Raw genomic sequence first — 21,356 nt, forward strand, 5'->3', positions numbered from 1 at the left:
AACTTGTGGAGTTACTAAGAATTTAATACCAAGAATTAAACATGCCTCTACATCCATGTGAAATAGCTTTGTGTGGATCTGCCACCACTCACTACTGGAATACTGGTCCAGACAAGTGCCCTCCATCCAAAAAACCCCGCCTCACACTTAGCTTGGTGCCTGACATACTTCAGAGTCCTCCTCATATCCCATATAAACAGACAAGACTGCCATAGTGCTGCTTTCAGAAGCTTCATAGAATAAGCAGAATTCTCATTTTTGGGTTTGTATATATACAGTATAGGAAATCTAACTTCCATAGAAGAATGTCAGCACAGGGAAAGCTTCTTATAATAATTCTCTGTGAAAGCATGCAGTAATATAGGATCTTTGATACCACCAGCAAAAGGGGAAAGTGAGCTATACAACCAACTGAAGGACTGATGCCAATTTAACACTTTTTCCATTTGAGTAAAGAAAGCAGCTGTTTTGATATGCTGTGGTTGATTTGAAGCAGCAAGCTAAGCATACGAAGTTACATTACAGAGCAAGGGCAGGGAACCAGGGGCTCTCTGAATGTGCAGATGCTCCATCATCTCCAGCTAGCATAGGCAACTGGAAGATGGGAACTTTGAGACCTGTAGTTGTTCCAAGAAAAAAAAAACAAGACTAAAGGACCACGATAAGCAACACAGTCAATCTTTATTGAAAACTGAAGTATTAATACATAACAATTCCTGTTACATAAACGTGCTTTTAAGAATTTAACTCTGAGCTCATCTACTCATTGGATTGCATAAAAATAAAAATGAATTTTACACAGTTGGCTCAGAATGAAATTGCCACTCCTATGTGTTGATGCAATAGTTCAATGCAGATATGATGCTTTAAACTGGTTCTGGAAGACAACATTGACCTAAACTTGGAAAAAGTACCAATACAACTGCTTTAAGACAGTCTTCTTTTTAAAAAAAAAGTTATAAAAAAAGGAAACCTGTGTCTATTTCATAACAAACACTATTACTGGGGCCTCTTGCACCTCTGTTGCATGCACTCCCCCTTTTCACCCCACAAAGGCAGCCAATAATAGCACTACAATAAAATCCCACTAACAAATCCATTCTACTAAAAACAAGTCTGTACAGCAGCAAGCTAAATGAAACTTCCCCGGTTTGCTTGCTAAGTGCTCAAAAGTCACATCAGATTGGAAAAAACCACACAGATCATGTCGGGTAATTAGAGGTCAAACTATTTAGAATATTTTGATACACTAAGTTGGCTCCTGACACTGTGATACTCAAAATGTATTCCAAGTCACATTAGAAAGGGTCAGATGCCCCCCTGCCTTCACTATCCTGAAAAGGCAGTTCAAGAATCTTGATGGTTTGAGATATTAATGCAAAAACATGCTTATGTAGCTTTTCTCCCTTCCATTTCTATTGAAGCCTGACTAAAGAGATCCTTCACAGATGACTCAAGACACACATGCAGCTTCCTTGCCTGCACAACCTTCCTTCTCCACTTCAGAATGAAGGGAGTTTTACAGGCTGAAAAAGTAGTATCTATACAGCACCACTCAAGTTAGTAAGCAAGGGGCTTGGAAAAAGCTCCATGTGCAGACACCCATGGAGAAAACCCCCACAACCGAACTCTGGATTTGGGGCTTAGTATTTTACATGCACAGACAGAAATGGCATTTGTACTATTTGATGTATTCTAGCAGAGTTACCCGATAGAAAATGCTATGGTGAGCCTTCACAACTATCAAGAAGTTAGTTAAAACCTCTATATGGATGCCGACTTCTTTCAGAAGCAGCCGCTAAATACCGTGTATTTACCTAACAGTGCCAACTCACCATTTTCATATAAGCAATTTATATATTCTGCTTCGCGTAGAACAGTGTCATCCAATTTCCCTGCATTTTAATAAAACAAATTAAGCTAGCTTTACAATACTGTGCTCAACCAAGAGGAACACTGCTCATTTGATACACATAGGAGAAAGATTTGCCTAATCAAAATTCTATACAGAAATTAAGATCTGTGAACATTGGCTGACATGGAATATCCCTATGCAAATACCGTTCCATAAAATTTAACCAGATTACAAGTGTTGCATTCTAAGTGGCTTTTCATTTACAGGAATTCAGCTGAAGTGAATCCCACCAAACAATATTTCCATTATAGCATCATGCTACCTTTCATGGTTACTTTATGAGCTTGTCAGAGTACTTGAATTTCTGTAGCCTTCAACAATATTTTAGTTACACATTTATAATCAGGATTAATAATTGAGGTTTAGTTTCCTGTCAGTAGGTTAGTGCTAAACACCACTGACTAAATCTACCAATTCTTAGGCAAATGATGTTTCCATAGAATGTGACTATTTTGCTATTTTGCTCTTCTTTAAAAAAGAGACACTTAGAACGCTGTGTTATCTACCTTGGGAACGTCTCTTAAATGATACTTTGAACATTATTCAAAAACATAACTTTTTCAGTTTAAAAGCCCAGATCCTTTTGTTTTCTGTTATTGCTGTAATTTTTGATTACATTTAAGGCTGCATTCATTTGAAAAAGCAGCTTGATTTGAGCCTTGTCTACACTGCATTAGCTCCCTTTATAACTTTCTGGGAAGCTCCAATGCAGCCACGTACTAAAAATTTGAGGTTTTACCCCACCCACCCATGCGCACCCCCCGCCCAGGAATTCTAAAACAGGGAATGGAACAAACAGCAGAAGAAAGAATTCCACAACACCTCCTGCTGCCTATAACCCACTTGAAGTACAAACTTTCAGTTTCATATTCATGCTTTTTATTATTTGCAACAATATACCAAGCTATATACACCCCCCTCATCACTGTGCTTTTGGTTACTTCCCTATTGACTGTAATGGAGGCATGGAACTACCTCCCAAAAAATGCCCTCTCCCTCCCTCCCACCCACAGATTAGAATTTCTGGAAGGTGCAGTATCTTTTGCAAAAAGTACTATCCCCCCCCCCTTGCAGATGAATCCCAAAACACAACTTAGAAAAAGTGCTCAAGTGAGATCACCTAGAAAGCTGTTACTACTACTGTGTCCAAAAAAGCAAGAGGAAGCATTTGGAAATCTGAAGCTTGAGGAGAATAAATTATAACTTGTCCTTACCATTCACAAAGTGCTGCATTAGCTGAAGAGAGTTCAGAGCATTTAAGAGACTGAAGGCAGCAGTGCTTCCATTTGTTTTCAACATGTCCCCAACAAAGCCGTATTTTCAATGCTCATATCTGTGGCAAGAAATATTTTATTCTAAACTTGCTAAAATGGACATTTGCCCACACTGGATGATCACTAGGTCTGTGGAGCACTTTGAAAATAAGAATTACAGGTCAATTTCACAAATGGTATAGCTAAGCAGACTCGTCCAAAGCAGTACAGACTCCAAATGGTAGGGGTAGGATTTTGCTGTTGTTGTTCTCTGCATATGGGACTTTCTAAAATGCAACAAGTGCTCAAGATTAAAATTTAAATATCTTAATTTTTTGTTGTGCTAAAGGCATTTGGATCAAGGGGGCCATCTACAATGTGCTCCTTGGAAAATTAACTTTATAAAACCTTACGCTAAAACAAAAACATGAAGAGTGTCTATTATAAAATAAAGTTATCAAGGCCCTCACCTCTACAAGGATACGAGATGTGGAACCCTCCTGCCCCAGGAAAATATAGGACGGCAGCATTAAAATCAGCATGCATACTACACAGAAGTAGCTGCCAAATGCGATTTAAAAACTGATCATCCCAAAATAAAGTACAGGGATACTCAATCTCACAATTAAAAAGAGAGACGCTTTTTGAGTAGTCTACCAACACTATAACCTAACATACAAATACCAACTTTTAACGGAACATTTTATAACCACTTACAGCACAATTTGTTGTATGCTGGAAATACTGGGAAAATAATGTCCTGTTACTGTTTACCTAAATGGTGCCAATTTAAAGAAAGCCCTTGATTGCATTTAGCACTGAAACTAAACTAAAAATAAAATCTCATAATAATTTTGGTACACAAGTGGGTTCCAAGACTAGCCCTATCTCCCCACGGAATTGACTTAGGAACTTTTATAAAAACTTAAAAGTCATAGGCAAGGAATTCAGGAGTCACTCGCTGCAATGAAACACTGCATCTGATTTCTTAATTTGCTGTCTTCTAAATGCAATTTAGGAAGCAATAAGGATATGATAGGAGATTATGGCAAAATACTAATTAATGTCTTTGTACTTGATCACTTTCTAATTCAGTACTCATTTTTGGAATTCTTCCATCATGACAACTCCTACCACACTTTGTTCACAATCTATGCTGCGAGGAAACCAAGCCAAGTAAAATATTTTCAAATGGCTTGTTTGCCTTTACCATATCTAACATGTAGTTGAATTCCTTCCTATTTACATTAGTACATTTTACAAAAGCAAACTGGTTGAAATTGAAAATTTTTTAGCTGACCAGGACTGGTAAGAAAAATTATCTTGGGGTGGGGTGGGGGTTGGAACCAAAGGAAATCTGATTCTACCAGAAGTGCGGAAATTTCTTTTGGACATATCATTTAAAACTGTGATTTGAGTTTTTTAAAGGAGGCAAGCCATTATGTAGATAGATTTTCCACCTAATATTCTAATGAAGTATACCTTGATGATTTATAGATAAGCTGCTTTTGCCACTGATAACCACACTTCCTGCAAAATTTCATTCTTGTCCTTAAGAATGTTTATGCAACACTGAATCTAACCCCCTCCCACTGGAAGAAAAAAGGAAATGGAAAAAAGGTATGCTTGGTAAACTGATTCTCTGCAAACTATGAACTAATTTTCCAGTCACTGAACTAGGAAAGGAAAATATCACTTAACAGTGCCCCCTTGAACTGGTGCCTTCATCAACTGAAAGTTGCTAATGTATATTATGTTTTCCTATGAAACAAATCACTGCCACAATACTACCTCTTAAGACCCTGCATACATTACAACAGTGCATTAGTGATACAAATTGTAAAATACTTTTCGGCTCCTTTGGATTTTGCATATGACATTTTTTTTTTGCATTAGTCACAGCAGGTAGATTGAGTAAGCTTTGTGTGTTCTTAGACATGCATTCAACTAGATATGATCAATAAATTTATACTCCCTTTAATCATTATAATGAGCTAAAAATTGCAAGACAGTCCACAAAACAGGATTTGCTTTAAGACTAACTGCTGGAGTTCCAAGATGTAAGATATGCAGCACTGGGAAATCTTCAGTGATGTGGAATTAGTGTTTAGCAAAGGATTGCAAGCATTCAGAAGAAATAAGTCCTGGTTGGAGGCATGAGGGCTTCAGCACCAACTTTTAAACCTCAGTTACTTGATTGCATATCTCCCATCTTCAAACCTACATTCAAAGAAGGGTAAGAAGGCAACTAAGTAAATGTCTGACCTCACGTAACAAGATCCATGCAATGTCAAATATAGAAACAATTCAAATGTGGCACATAATAGTTACTTCTGCACTCAGACCCGCCTTGTTCCATATACTCACCCAGAACTGGCAGATTCAAAGAGTGTGCTCAACAGCAAGATAGCCCTATTCTTCCGTCTGCCTCCTCAATCTAACCTAGCAGATTTCACTTGCAGAGCTCATCTATCCAACCTGTACTAGAAAGCCTAGAAACCCCATGACTCAAGACAGTCAGATTCTGCAAATGGATCAGAACATTTCTAGCAGAGTAATCAGATCCTCAGTCAAAGAGATATATGTAAAATGTTAAAGCAAAAATCAACAGTAAATGCCCCGTTTCAGGCAATTAACAGCTGCTCAAAGCTTGTTTTAACTTTAAGATAGGAAAATTGAATGAGGGAGACCCTTCCATCAGGGAACTCCATGTGCCGTTGGATCATATTAAGAGGCAGTGCAGATGTTAGCCAAAGCTAACTCTCATCAGTACTCCCCATTGAAGCCCACACAGTTCCGAATCCAAATGCCGAATTCAAAAATTTCTCTGCCAAGTATTCATCCAAGGAGCCCAAAGCACAAAAGTGACATAGGTGGGTCTTTAACTAGGTAAATAAATCTTGCTTCATTTTATTTTTAAATTTCTTTTGTACAGAGTGAAAAACTATACATGGATATAAGACACTCTTCAGAAAGCCAAACCGCTGTGGTTGTAAAACGTTCTTTCCCAGAAACAAGCAATGTTTAAGAACATATAACCAAGGCTGACATTTACAGGTGACACATACCAACGCACCTACTATCAAAAAGTTATAACTTATCCTGTGACTTGTGCTAGATCTCTCGCAAAGACGTTGCTATGATTGTTATAACCATGCCAGTACTTACACTGTGTGGTAATCACCACTGTGGGGGCACGTAGCTATAGGTTGGCGTTCCTGGGGCCCGATAGGTGGGCATTGTAACTGGGTGTGGGGCTACAGGAGTTGGGGAATGCGTTGTCAACAAGGTACCTGAGGAGCAAAGAATATTTTCATAATAATGTTGCTTTAATTTAGAAGTCAACATATCAATAAAAACTTACATAGGATTTAAAAGGAACATCGTTTTGCAAGCCTGTGGCCATGTGTCCCTTTTGCTCACCCCCCCCCCCCAATTTTGTAGCAATAAAAGGAGAGAAAGTTACACACCGAGAGGCAGGTATATCATCCTAGCTTGGGGCCGAGACAGCGTGTCTCATGATGCTACTTCATGTGTTACATGGAACAGGAAAGGTTTTTAGGAGTTAGACTCTCCCGCTCCCTGCCCCAAGTACATCTACATCCTCTGAGCAGCTCTTCAGCTTGCAGTATTTCCCCACTGTATAAAAATGCTTCATATAAAATTTATTAGTAGAATTGGGTGACATGGTTCACAAGTCAAACTAAGCCAAATCATGGCTCTGAAGGAACACATGACTGTGTGAGATTTGAGAGAGGGGATCAAAGTCACTTTGTGCCTCCCCATTGCTCTGCTGGCTGTGACCATGGTTTGGTTTAGCATGTTGTCTAAACCTGGGATCATGGCTTAGCTCTCCTGGACAGACCTTAAGCTGTGTAAACCATAGGGCAAACAGCTTGTGGTTAGTCTGTGGAAAGCTAAACCATGACCCCTGGTTCACAGAACACACTAAATCAAGCCATGACTCAGGGCAGTGCAGCAGCAGAATAACCAAGGAAGAGTAAAGTGGCCACAATCTTTGCCCCTGGAACCCCCACACTAAGCAATGTGTGAACCAGGCCAAAGTCTCAAGTTAAAATCCAACCACCACTCAAGTGTATGGGCAGCAGATTTCAGACAAATCAGAGTAGTTAATGCACATTAACTTGTGAAACTCAAGTGCTACAGGATGATCTGACTTCTAGTCCTAAATGGCACTTTTTTGAAGTATTGTTATCAGTCATGATAGCCAAGAAAGTTCAGATATACAATATCCACTTATCACAAGTTGCACGAGAATTTACATGCAGTATCAAACTGGCCACACTGATTGCTATCAAGTGAGACTAAATACTGACCCTGGCCCAGAATGTAGTATAACAAAAATCTATTTACCTGCTGACATTGCCATTGTGGTCCCAGCCACCATTCCCATAGTGACACCATTTCCTCTGGGGGGCGGAATTGGTGCTGGGTACATAGTTGCTGGCATTCCATTGGGTTGCACAACTGTAGTGTGATGAATTACGTGGGGTGGTGCTGCATATAAAGGCTGTGTGTAATAAGTGCCTTGCTGTTGGGAAAAAACAGTTGGTTTAGTAAAATCCTTGCCACCACTGCATGCATCCTAAAAGGGCGCACAAAACTATTTCAGGAAAAATACCACTAAGTACAGACCACAGATATAATTTGGAGTGGTGGGGTGTGTGAGAGAGATCAAAGGCAGAAAATTACATCTCTTTCCTCCTCTGACATTACAACTCAGGTGGGAGTTGGACCCCTGAAAAAACAAACAAACCCACAACACTTGCCTTGTTAATCTCTAATTGAACTGTCACTATTCTCACACCTGAAGTCTCACATTTTGTTTCCAAAGCAGGGTTATCTTTCTTTTTTGCTTCACCCTGCATGCCACAAGGCAGTAATTCAGAATCCAGACGTTTATGTCTATTGTTTGTATTTGCAACTATTTCTCTTAAGAGAAAACAAGCATTTTAAAGATGGAGTTCATTCACAAGCCTGTTTCTATGCATGTTTATTTTTGTCTGAAGTTTGTCTCTGACATCTGTTAGGAAAGGGTGCACAGGAAGGTAGCTTTAGGTATATATTTATATGTGAATCTGGTCAAGTACAACACCCGCAATTGGGGACTTGCATAAAGCTAAAAGATTCCTTGCACACAGAAATCTAGACACCCAGGGGAAGGATTATATATAGCTTTTTACATCTGTGTTTTTATATCCATGGAGTCTTAATGTGTGCAATGTTCCTATTTGCCATCTGAGTGGCAAAGCTCAGTTGCAGGTTTACACCTCAGTTATTTGTAGGCAGAGATTTTGAGGAAAGGTGAAAATTGAATCTAGAGGAGAGGGTGGAAGGCACAGAAAAAACCTTTTCAGCTGAAGCAAGTAATTTTATCCATCTTGATACATATTTTTAGGCCCCATTTTAAAAAGAGCTCATTTAGTATTTATATAAATGCAAATCTTTCTTCCATGGTACTCGAGACAACATACATATGGTTCTCAAGCAGTCTCTCACTCAGGCACTGGTCAGACCCTGGTCTCCTTAGGTGCAGCAAGTTTACTGTTTCATGTGCCTTCTTTCAGATCATTCAACTGAACCTTTTTTAAAGAATTGATTTATAAAATTTCCATGCTGATACTGGGATATGTGGCCTACATTACTATGCCCTTGCCACACAGCAGCCATATTTACCAAAACAATAACATCACCACATATTTCCAAGAATGATAATGCTCAGAAAAATCAGATATTCCCACAAGTACAGTAACCTAACATAGTAATGTAAAGCAAGAGCAACCGAGGTCAAAACTTTCTGCACAACACACTGATTCTACAGAAAATACTAACAGAGTAGAGAAGGATAGCATTCTGGGCTGTTACAGAATTAATGCAAACAGTAAATCTATATTTTTTACCTGTGCATATGGATTCTGCTGTGGATAGGCACTTCGAACCGGATACACTGCAGTCTGATAGGGGTTGGGTGATGAAGAATAGGGAGGCACTGCACCACTGGTAGGTGAACAGGAGACTTTATATGGTGTGCCTGGTGTATAACCTATAAACAGAAAAAAAACAAATTTAAATTTTTTTGCTGAGCGTTAATCAGATTTATTTAACACACCTGGGCACAAATGTGAGCCTTCCATTAAGCCGTTTCAATGCACATACATTGTCAGGGAACTGACATCAGAGCGAAAAGCGGAGGCAGGGCTCCAGAGCGATGCCGGAGAGGGAACCAGTCGGGGGAAGGAATTCAGCGTGACACCAATAGGGAGGAGATGGAGGAATCGGTGTCAGGGCTCCAAGACCCTTCAACCGAAACCAGCGGAGAGAGCGCTGGCACGCCCTTGCCATCCCCTTACTTGCGCAGACGCGTTCCGCGCAGGGAACATAGGCGGAGACTTGGGGTCAAGCAGCTTTTATGCTGGAAGAGATTCAAGAAACGCCCACTGGCAGATTCTGCAAGTGACTAACAGGTCACGGAGGGCGAGCTCTAACCCTAAACATGTTTGAGCAAACCATCTAATTGAAGTGGAGGCAGTTTACGCACGAGTAACCACACTATACCATTACATACATGCTTTCATAATTTCTAACAATCAAGCAGATTAATAAACCACAAGAATTAGTAACATCCATTAAATTTTCTAGTGAAATAGAATCTGCTACCACACACAATTCAATAATCAAAAACAACAACAACAGAATATCAAAGAGTAGTACAGGTATTAAGGTTGGTCAATATAGTACTTGGGTTTTAGATAAAGCACAACAGTTAGGTAAAGTTAGGTAAAGCACAACAGAAATGTTGTACTTTATTTACCAGATTAAAAATAATAATACGAGGCAGCAAGTATTTATAACTTTGGAATACTCTGCCAATAGATTCAGCAGGCCCCCTTCTGTTTCAGCTTTTAAATAGGTGCTGGAAACTTTTCTGTTCTGTCAGGCTTATGAAGGCAATTAAGAATACGTCTTTCCACAATAGTTAGCCAATTTTGGATTTATTTTTTTGTATGGTTTTATGTATAGTTATAAACCACTCTTATTTATTTATTTTACAAATGGAAGTATATATACTTATAACCAAATAAATAAAACAAAACAAGTCTACTCACTTTGCAAAACTGATTGTGGTTGAAGTTAGATTACAGAATCCATTTTGGAGTGTTTTTATACAGATTTCTGATACCCATGATGCATAGCACTATTTTAATATAGCTGCCATTCACCTAGCTAGAAGCATCGTGATATTTCCACTAAGTTCTACACTTCAGGGGTGGCGGGGGGATGGGGAGATATAGGGAAAACAAACAACACTCATCTTGTAATAATCTCTTACAATAACTTTCTTTAGATCTTGGAATACAAATACACACAGAGCGAAAAACAATAATCCTGGATCCAGAACAGATCTGAACCTGGTTGCTAACCCCCCCCGGGGGGGGCAAGGGGTTCAAGAGGATGGTGCCTAATTATAAAATTGGGTAGGATGTGGAGCTGGACGGACAAGGCACAATGATTAAAAAGTGGAGGGATGCCCCGCACAGTGAGGGGACCTTGGTTCAAACAACCCTTGACCACCTTTTGCTCCAACAATCAAGAAAAATAATGGCTATGCAGTGCACCTTCCTTCTCCACCCCACCCTCAGCAACAACAATCAGGAATACTGTGCACTGGCAAACAGTCCATTACCCAGTAGGTTGTAGCAGTATCCCCACATGCAGGGAATACCAAGGAAAGAATACACAGTGTCACCAGGAAGCCCCCGTTGTGCAAACCCCAGTAAACTCTGTGATGCACGCAGAAGGGAACATGGAGTACATGTTGGCGAATACCCAACACTCCTCTCCATCTTACTGCCAAAAACTTATGACTCATTTATCTTCACAGGATAAGAGCAAAAGACAAAAAGCAGAACACAAACAAAATGCAGATAGTGTTCCACTGCAACTCCCTACATTGGATGATAAGGTTTAGTCTTAACTTCCTCAATATGTGAATAACTACCGTATTTTCCGTCCTATAGGGCGCACCGGCCCATAGGGCGCACCTCGTTTTTTGGGGTTGGGAATGAATAAAAAAAATTATCCCCCCCCCAGCCGCAGCTGCCGCCCCAAGCCTTGCACACGCCTGCCCGAAGCACGGGGCACCCTCCGGAGGGCTCCACGTGCTTCGGGCTGCAGGCTGCCGGGAGCTCCTGCCGGGTGCGCGAGGCTTGCAGACACTCGCCGGGGCTGCAGGCTGCTGCCAGCAAGCCTTGTGAGCCCGCAGGAACTCCCGCCGGGCTTGCAAGGCTTGCGGATAGCTTCCTGAAGCCTGGAGAGAGAGGGGTCGGTGCGCACCGATGCCTCTCGCTCTCCAGGCTTCAGCGAAAGCCTGCATTCGCCCCATAAGACGCACACACTTTTCCCCTTCATTTTTGGAGGGGAAAAAGTGCGTCCTATGGGGCGAAAAATATGGTAATTGCAAGCGCCAAGGAGACTACCCATGTGAGAGTGGGAACTAGGCTGAAGAACATCAACTGGAAGAGTATACAGGAGGCAGAACCCTCTCTTGCACGTTCACCCTCTAATGAGCACCTAGTCACAGAACCCTACTGCGGGCAATACCCAATATTTACCATCCCCATGTCTCTCAACAGGGCACCAGGTTGCCTTCGACATACAGAGGGAAGAAATCATAGAATTGAAGGGACCCCAAGGGCCATCTAGTCCAACCCCCTGCAATGCAGGAAACTCAACTAAAGCATCCATGACAGATGGCCATTTAACATCATATTCCAACCCGCAGTGTCATGCCTCCCAGAATCAAGGCCTATAATGGGAAACAGGAGTGGTGGAATTATCTGTGAGAGTTAATTAGGACATCAGTTCCTTTCCAGAGTACATGACAGACAAATGCCATGGATGCAACAGTACCTAGCATGGAGCTGGGGAAAGATGAACCTGGTACCTCTGTCTGTCACACTCCTTTCTCAAACATAGCAACTACAAAAAGTTTGGCTACTCAGTTTCTTTGTTTCAGAAATCCTCTGCAGATGCCAAAAAATATCACTATTCCCACCCAATGCTTTATATGGTTGACTTCGACATGTCTGCATACATACCTGTTTGGAATGTAGGATTTGCTGCAGGGTACATATTTGGAGAATAGGCAGGAGCAGCAGCTGCATAGCCCATTGGGAATCCAGCTAAGAGAAAACAGTTGAAAATTACTTTTAGAAATACCTCCAATGATCTACTTGTATTGTTTTCCAAGCTTACAACTAATTAAAATAAGGTGAACATGACTTCTTTCAATTGTATCTCAGTGATGTAATCAAGCCCATGATTATTATTGTGAGGCTTCAGGCTATAAACCAGGGGCATCCAATGTCGTGCCCTCCAGATGCTGTTAGGCTCTAAACCCCTCCAACCCTAGCCAGCTGTAAGGCTACAGGACATGTCTAATCATGGCCATCTAACCCCTATGTTTCCAGGCCAACTGCACAAAGATAAAAAACTGCTTCAGTCAGCCAAAAAGAGGTTAAAATTATACAGTGCAATGTAGCCACTTTTCTGAGGAGATCTTCATAGGATAGGCATGAACAATAAACCAAATGTATTATATAGTACAGGGGTCAGCAACCTTTTTCAGCCATGGGCCAGTCCACCATCCCTCAAACCATGTGGTGGTCCGGACTATCTATCTATCTATCTATCTATCTATCTATCTATCTATCTATCTATCTATCTTGGGGGGGGGAATGAACAAATTCCTGTGCCCCACAAATAACCCAGATATGCATTTTAAATAAAAGCACACATTCTACTCATGTAAAAACACCAGGCAGCCCCCACAAATAACCCAGAGATGCATTTTAAATAAAAGTACACATTCTACTCATGTCCGCAGGCCGTATTTAGAAGGCGATTGGGCCACATCCGGCCCCCGGGCCTTAGGTTGCCTACCCCTGGTATGGTACACTGCCACATATGAAATGGCTATGGATCTATTTCATTGTGTTTGTTGCCCATGCATCAGGAAGTTGTGGTCAGGTGTGGATGCCAGCCAGATGCGTAGGCTTCAGAATGGCAGGTGTCTATCCTTAATCTATACTATGCAAAGCCACCCCAACTCTCTAGAATTATTTTTTTAAAAAATAACCTCTGCAGAGTTATACGCTACTACTTGTGCATTCTGCTAATTCCAAAGTCCAATTAACTGTATTTTAGATGCTGGAGGATGAGGACTGTAAAGCACTCCCATCCACATAATACACAGTAAACAGAAAATGCTAGGACCTTCAATATTACTACCACCCAGTATAGCACTTTTCCTATGTATTCAGAGAACTGTTTTTAAGATTACAAATAGAACTGATACTAGGGACTCTTGTGGTTTGTACGAGCCTATGTGTGTAAGCGAGAAATTCAGCAACAGGTCCTTAAACCCTGCTGCTGGGTGGGGGAGTCTTTTGCTTTATGACTCATTTTTGTGGACAAACCTTTAACTGATGTATGCTCTCTGTTTTGTAGTTTCATATTTAATATGAGTCACTTCAGGAATTCTTTGTGGAAAGCAACACACAGGTAAATAAAAAAATTAAAAAGCTCTAAATAATATTAAAGTCACCCCTAATATTCTCACTCTCAACTACTTTTTAAAATAGGGAGATATTTTAATGAGTTATAACATAATAATTTATAATAGCATTCAAATGTATATTTTCAATGGTATGGACAGCCTGAAATGAGACAACAGCAACAGCAGACTATTTTGGCTAACTAAGCACTTCTACATGGAGAAACAAAGGGTGAAAAGCACAATGCTTTAAAGACACGCACTGGCAGAAAACGATGTTAGGGACACACAGGAAGCTACCGGGCCAGACCAGTGGCCCAACTAGCTCAGTAATGTCAACACTGACCTAGCAGCAATTCTGCAGGGTTTCAGGCAGGGAATCTTTCCCAGCTCTACCAGGATCAATCCTAGGACCATATGAATAGAAAGCAAATGCTCTGCCACTGAGCTATGGCCCTTCCTGTGTTCTCTTATCTGCAGTTAGTTACAGGACAAAGGTTAAGCCTGCATCCAAAGCATTTTTCTATTTGTATGTATTCTTTTCAAAATAAAAAGCAAGTTCAAAACTGGCCGGGTTCAGACATCATGAAAAACCAAATTGTGGCCTTAGCCTGAATGCTAATCCCCACAACAACCCTGTGAGGTAGGTTAAGAGGCTGTGACTGGCCCAAGGTCATCCAGTGAGCTGCTTCATGACTGAGTGGGGATTTGAACCCTGATCTCTTAGGTCCTAGCCCAAGATTCTAACCACTGCACCACACTGGCTTCCTAGAGTACTTCTGCTATGGAACAGCTATATAAATTAAGTAGGTAAATAAAAATTGCAAAAGCAAAATGTCACTTGGAGAAAGATCTGAAGTATTTCCCTTGGCGCTTAAACTTGTTTTATTCTGGATCGCTTTATGTGATGTTTCAATGTGTTGTAAACCGCTTTGAGATTTTTTTCTTTAAAATATGAATGGTATAGAAGTGAAATTAATAATAATAATAATAATAATAATAATAATAATCAAACTGCATGAAACAGTAAGTTGTTTATATGCTGCCATATAAGAAAGGTTAGTTTAAGCTAAAACAGTTAGAAACCAGCAATTTAAACTAATGTTCAAATCACCTGCAGCTTTCAGAAATGCAGAGGTAGGAAAAAGTGTCTCCCCCAACCCAAACACTATACATAGTCCTTCCCATTCCTTGTGGCCTCAAAAGGGCAGAAACTATCAGCACAGCTCTCTGCCTAGACATAGGTTTACACTGCAGGCATTGTACATTCCCTTGACCTTCTGGATTCTGGTAGAGCAATCCTCTGTTTGTGGCTGCCCTTGTCTAAGAGCAATCCTCTGTTTGTAGCTGCCCTTACAGCCAAATAAAATGCCTCTGTAGTTCTGACATGACATGACAACACTCAGTCCACTTTTCTCTCTGGAGCTATTTGTGCAGTCCACAGGCTATATGTGAAGTTTGTCACTCAGGTACTTACTTGGGAGTAACTGCTACTACTCTACACCAATGCATCCTGAAGTTAGGTTTACTACAATGTCCAGTTTGATTAATAGACAGCACCCAGGTAATACATTTAAGAGATTCAGTTACATACCTGGATAACCAATTCCTTTGGCATTTGCATAGGGAACCCCAGATGATCCAGGACTATAAACAGGATTCATGATTTCGGAAACTATAGGGGGGAAAGCATTTGTATAGAAAAAGAATAGGGAGTCTTAGTTATCAATGTTCAACTAAAATGTGAAGCAGTAGGAATCCAATATTATCAACTACATTTTCATTATTCTGGCATGTGCTTGCCACAAAGTCCCTCTTAATAAGTTCTTTATTTTAATTGTGCAACTAAGATTTTGTTAACATATATGGCTATATGTTGTACCTTTCGTGATATCTGGGCATGTATTACATGAGATGCAATAAAACTGTCAACAGTTGTTACTGCTATCTAAAAAAAATAACCATTTCTCAAGAGTGGTCTTTAATTTATAACAGGTAGACAAAATGGCACACCTCAAATGGTGTAATCCCAAACACATTTATTCACTCAGTATCACAAAAGGTTAATGACACTTGCTCTCCTTTTAAGAATGCTTGGGATTGCAGTCTAAAGCACTGTAGATGAGCACAATTGACAAAGATGAGACAAGCAGTTTCTGACACTACGTTTTGAAGTGCGGTTCATAGTCTGGCTTTACTTTTGAAAACAAGATGTCCCATATAAAGACGGTGTCTGTCAAGAGCAAAAAGCAGTGACCTACGGAGCTTACTCATTACAGCATGCTTAGGATTCCATCCTTAAGTCACCAAAGACTTGTCTTGCCATCGTGCGAAGTACATAATGCAACTATCTGGGAGAAATTGAGCAGTTTTCAGCCTGATGGCTGATTGGCTGGGAAACTGTCTGGGAACTCAATGTACAGTATGTCGCCTGCAGTTCCATGATGGAAAAAAAATGTGGACTATAAATGTACTAGACAAATAAGCAAAACATACTACTAGTTGGGCTTCTTGGTGTTCGGTCAATAAGTAGAGCACAACAAATATAAGGTGAGACACTGGTGGCATCACCTACCACGATGTGTGAGTGAATTCAAGCACAGTTTAAGTCAGGGTTCAGTATTATGAGAACAAGCATCTGGCCTGAGTGCTTTCCCACTCCTCTTGCATGGGGACAAGGTGACCACAAGCCTCTACTTCCATTTTAGATTAACTGCAGTTTGGTGCCCCATGAGAAACAAACTATGATTAATCTCAATGACAGTTGAAACAGCGCAAGTGGAAAGGTTTTCTCATCCATCCATGTAATTGAAATCAATACACACTACAGCATATAAGATCAAGCTTACACATTTCATTTTGGAAATGAAGCTATGTCCCCCAGACTACTTATGGGTAATAGTTCATAAACTTCATGAACTATGGCTTAAAGTTAATGATGGGTTGTCAATATATGCATGACAACAGCAAGCTATGATAGGGCGTTTGTACTTTTAAAATTTGTGTAAAGAAGAAATTGAGGCAGCTGCCGTTTCTTTCACCCCTTTGTGACAAACTATCATTGCCAAAATTCCACTTCTTTAAAAGTAAGTATCCCTGTTCTCAGTCACATATGGTAACTAGAGAGAGAAAAGCCCAATTTTCGTGTATGCTTAAAGAACCACATTATGGCCTGTGTTGCAAGCAATTATTGAAAGCCGATTCTAGGTTTGAAATGATTGGAGGTTACAGTTGTAGAACACTGATCACAATACTCAAGGGTGCAAATATGAGGGATGTGTAAGCACCTTAACCGTGTCTTTATTTTCAACTCAAGACCTTTCAGAACTGAATCACTGGAGTGCTTTTTAAAGAGCAATTTAGCTCTTCTGGATTGCAGACATCTTATGTTATTAGTCTACTGATATCAACAGAACCTACTTTCCTTCAGTGCACTTAAGACTGGGGCATAAGGGAAACAACATCAAAAATAATAATTTTACATTGCAAAATGCTGGTAAAGTTGTGTCTGGCCCTAGCATTTTTTGAAAGACCAGAATGTACACCATTTGAATCATAATCAAAAATATTCATTTAAACTAACCTAGTGACAATAATAGTTTACAGAACAGAATTCCAAAGAAGCACTGTACCTCCATAATTCTGAAGAAAATTATAGAAAAGTGGGTCAATGGTGATTCTTCCACAGCTTGAGGCCTTAAATGCAAGATTATTCTTATAATGTTCATTTCTATATCAGCAAGAAATCAATCTTAAGTGTGCAGCACTAATGCTCTGGAACTCTCTGCTTATTAACATCAGGCAGGCACCTTCACTGTACTGACACCTGATAAAGACTTATTTGTTTAGGAAAGTGTACTCAATTTGTTTTTTTTTAAATGTATACTAACTGATGTTATTTTTAAATAAACAATTTAGTTATTCTACTTTATGCAAACTGCTTAAAGATGTTTATCTTTTGATTAAGTGGTCTATAAATTATGTTTAATACATAGATTAGAAAACAAGGAAACTGACCTCTAGTGTATAAATACCACTTCTGCCAATAATCCTCCTACAACATTTTGATGAAATTAGTAGTGAAACTGGGTAGGATAAACTGAGCTAAGATGAAGCTGTTTGATGAACAGAAAGCATACGTATATGGGTAAAAAAAAAATCTAGACACTTTTTGGCCTGAAGGGTGAACTGCATGTATCCCACAGATAACAGTGTTTGAGAAGTTCTGCTGTTTTATGAGCTTCAAACTTTTATAACATTTACAATTATAGGCTTCTCTAAAAAGATTATATCTGAGAAGACAGAAAGTCTAGTCAAATTAGTAGGGTGCTACTATCAACATCTTACATTTTTATGATTATGTTTAAATCCTCCTCATGTCTTTGCAAAAAAATAAGCAACCTAAAGAATAAAATGTATGTGTTTAGGTGTTAGAAGAACATATGTCGTTAAAAGTTATGTGGGTACCCTGAAAACCCAAGACAAGACTAGAGTGGCAGTAGGTCTTGAAAGATGGGGAAAGTTATAGGGAAGAAACATTAGTTAAAAGAATTTCAAAACTTGACTTTCAGGACACAATGACATTCACAATGCAGTGTACAAAGTTTCTCAGTGGAAACATAACATATGAAACCATCATATTAAAGCCACATTATATTATCTCTTTAAAATAAACAATACCAATTAATTTAAAATACAGAATGAAATAAAAATGGCCAAGTTTTCTCTTTAGAAGTTTCAATAATCAGGCCACAAGTATTTTCTGAGCAAGGTAATTCCACAAATATGTGGCCACCATCAAGAATCTGGTCCTTGGTATTAATCATTACTTCTTTTATTGACAAGATAGAGAGCACGGCCTCAGAAGACGGTCTTAAGGCCCAAGTTGGCTGACAACTGCAGGTGGGTTCTGGTTCCAAATCAGATAACCTGGTTCCTAATCAGGCCAAAATCAAGAAAATCAGGTTGACTGCTCCGCTGACCACAAAACTAAAAACAGTAATATTCTGCTGCCTAGAAGTTGGAACTGAATGCAAATGGCCAGAGAATTGACAAAAAGGAAAACTGTAGCAGAAACAGCTGGAAAGGGTATAGTCATAGTGAAGAACAACTAACAGAAACAAACGAGTTACTGCTCAGGGTTATGACAATGGCAAGCTAAGTTGTAATGTAAGGCATTTGGTTTATTTAAGCATGATATAGATGGCACAAATATAGAAAAAGAAAAGCTCAAATGCCAGATGTGAGGACACTTTAATTGTCTGCCTGTTAGCTTGTATTCAAAAAACAAAGCAAACTCCAATCTATCCCTTTCAGAGTAAGGTTAAAATCAAGGCAGCACACATGGCAGCAATGTTTCTCCATTACTATATAGTTTAAATCCTAGAGATTAGATTAAGATGAACAGACAAGACCCAAATATTGTTATTAAGGAAACTCTCAAACCACACTTGACAATAATTAAAACAGACAACACAAACATATTCTTTGGCTTATAATGTCATTAAAAAGTATTTTAAACAAGTGATACCAGTCTACGGCAAATCAGTCTAAAAGGCCTTCAAGTGCTCTATTTTTATTATAGAGATAACTATAGAGCAAGTTGGATTAAAAAATTAAGGAAAACATCATGAGGGTATCATTATGTATATTCTGTATTTGATTTTTGGACTTAGAGCCATTTCAAGGATGATTTGCCTTATCTGTGCACATATGCAACCTGAATTGGTATACCCAAATATGGAAACTAAGGTCCAACAGATATTTAAAGGATCCAGTTTAAGGAACATGGCTGCTAAGACAAGACTTGGACCTGCTTTAAACAAGTTAGCCAGTGACATATTGCAAGGACACTTGAACCTCTTTGGCAAACTGCTCTGAAACATACATAGCAAGTCTCAGAATGTGCATATACAACATATGCCTAAAATGAAGTGATGGGCAGCCCAATCCTGCATGTTTATTTGGAAGCATTAAGTGGCACCGTAGGGTGATAAGAAAATAGCCCTGCAATCTGGTCCACATGCCTATGTTAAAAAGCCATCAACTGCTTTCAGTGGAAGCTACCTCCATGTCAGCGTGCACAGACAGGCCTGCTGCTATTAAACACGCGAGACCCACGAAGCCCACCCACGTTATTCAAGACTGAGCCTTGAAAGACACAGCCGGTAGGTATAACGGGCGCGATCGTCTCTCTCAGAGACCGCCTCCAATAAGCGCAAACCGGTTTAAATCCTAAAACGCCGTTTTCTTTGTCACCGCGGAGCGTCGGGGAAAAGTAAGCGGCCCAAGGAATTCCAGGGCAATTGGGCAGATCCTTTTCTGTGCAAGAGACGCAGCCGCCCCCGCTTCTAATGCTAGGCCGAGAAAAGCCTTTAGAGTGACCTCTCCCCCCTCCCCCAGCACAAAATAGAAGGAGAAAGACTGGGGAGAGTTAAGGCGCCCGCAAAGCATCGCCGTTAAGCAGCCCGGCTAGGTGCAAAAAGGGAAATGAGAGGAGGGGGGGGGGAGAGAATATGCGAAGAAACGAAAGCGGCTGATCGCCCCCGGAAAACGCGAGGAGCAGAGCTGCTGCAGGTCGCCCGCGGGCGCGAGTCTGCGGCCCCGGCCTTGCCTCGGCCAAGCATCCCTCGCCCGGGGCCTTGCAAGGGAACTGACTGCAGCGCCGCCGGGGAGCGACTAGGCCAGCCGAGGGGAGGGAGCCCGCCGGGCCGCTGTTCTGGCCGCGGCCCCGAAAGCCTGCAGAGGCCGGGAGCTGCAGGTACGAGGACGGCCGACCACCTCGGCCTCCCCTCAGGGCAGGGGCTGCGCGGGGGGGGGGCGCTCCTTCGCTTACCAGACTGCGGCGCTTCGTCGCGGCGGCGGCCCCGGCCCGGCTGTCGCTCTCTCGCTCTCGGGGCCTGAGGCGGGAGGGTGCCGAGCCTGGGCGGGGTGTGTATGTGTGTTAGTGCCGCCTGGAGCTGCTGCTACCACAACTACGAGCCCTTCCTGGCTGCGCCTTCCCGTCTCTCTCTCTCTCTCGCTCTCTTCCAGAGAACTGCGCAGCAACCTAGCGGCCCAAAACGTCACATCCGCCCGTCGGCTGGGTGCAGAGGATGGACGGCGGTGGCGGCGACGAGAGCCGCGCGCGCCTGAAGCCCCCCAAAGCGAGCAGAAAGCCGCTGTCACGTGCGGGGGGAGAAAGGCGCCTTCGCTGCCGAGGCTCCCTGTCACGTGGTCGCAGGAGCCGTCGCGCTCTGCCGTTCTCCCTCCCGCCCCCCGCCCCCCGCCCCCCGCCCCCTCAAACTGCAAAAGAAGCAAAGGAGTCGACGGCTGTTGGTTTTTCTTAATTGCTATTTGTTTAGGTGGCCTCAGGGCTGGTCACGTGTAGGAGGCTGGAGGCGTGCTCTCGCGCGCGCCCGCTTTCTCAGGGTCATTTGCACCTGTAAGGCACATGCCCAATATTGTCTTGGACCATCAGAGCGGGAGTGGGGAAGAGAGGAAGCTGCTTATCCCGAGGCAGGCTGAGGGCCTATCTAGCTCGCTGTTGTCTGCACTGATTGGCAGCGTTTGTCCGCCCTTCCTCGACATTCTCGGGAATTGAGCTCGGGCAGGTCCCCTTGCAGAACTCGAA

At 41.4% G+C, this 21,356-nt stretch overlaps 1 protein-coding gene across 1 annotated transcript; it reads right to left on the reverse strand.

Annotated features, from left to right (window-relative positions):
• Nucleotides 1–664: 664 nt before the first annotated feature.
• FAM168B (family with sequence similarity 168 member B) lies at nucleotides 665–20,870 on the reverse strand. Its single transcript, XM_079978688.1, has 7 exons — nucleotides 20,580–20,870; nucleotides 15,339–15,419; nucleotides 12,288–12,371; nucleotides 9,090–9,232; nucleotides 7,543–7,720; nucleotides 6,337–6,461; nucleotides 665–5,388 (listed from the first exon to the last, which is right to left on the reverse strand). The coding sequence occupies exons 2-6, from the start codon at nucleotides 15,406–15,408 to the stop codon at nucleotides 6,349–6,351; spliced, it is 588 nt and encodes a 195-aa protein (XP_079834814.1). The 5' UTR covers nucleotides 15,409–15,419; nucleotides 20,580–20,870; the 3' UTR covers nucleotides 665–5,388; nucleotides 6,337–6,348.
• Between the last annotated feature and the right edge of the window lie 486 nt (nucleotides 20,871–21,356).

Source organism: Podarcis cretensis (genome assembly GCF_951804945.1).
Source record: "Podarcis cretensis genome assembly, chromosome: 5".
In the NCBI taxonomy this organism is placed as follows: Eukaryota; Metazoa; Chordata; class Lepidosauria; order Squamata; family Lacertidae; genus Podarcis; species Podarcis cretensis.

Bases quoted from the DNA above. Each gene is read 5' to 3' on its own strand.
- FAM168B (XM_079978688.1), bottom strand. From the start codon at position 15,408: ATGAATCCTGTTTATAGTCCTGGATCATCTGGGGTTCCCTATGCAAAT. The intron at 12,372-15,338 runs GTATGTAACTGA...GTTTTCTCTTAG, and splicing joins CAAAGGAATTGGTTATCCAG to CTGGATTCCCAATGGGCTAT. The intron at 9,233-12,287 runs GTATGTATGCAG...TTCTGTTTATAG, and splicing joins AAATCCTACATTCCAAACAG to GTTATACACCAGGCACACCA.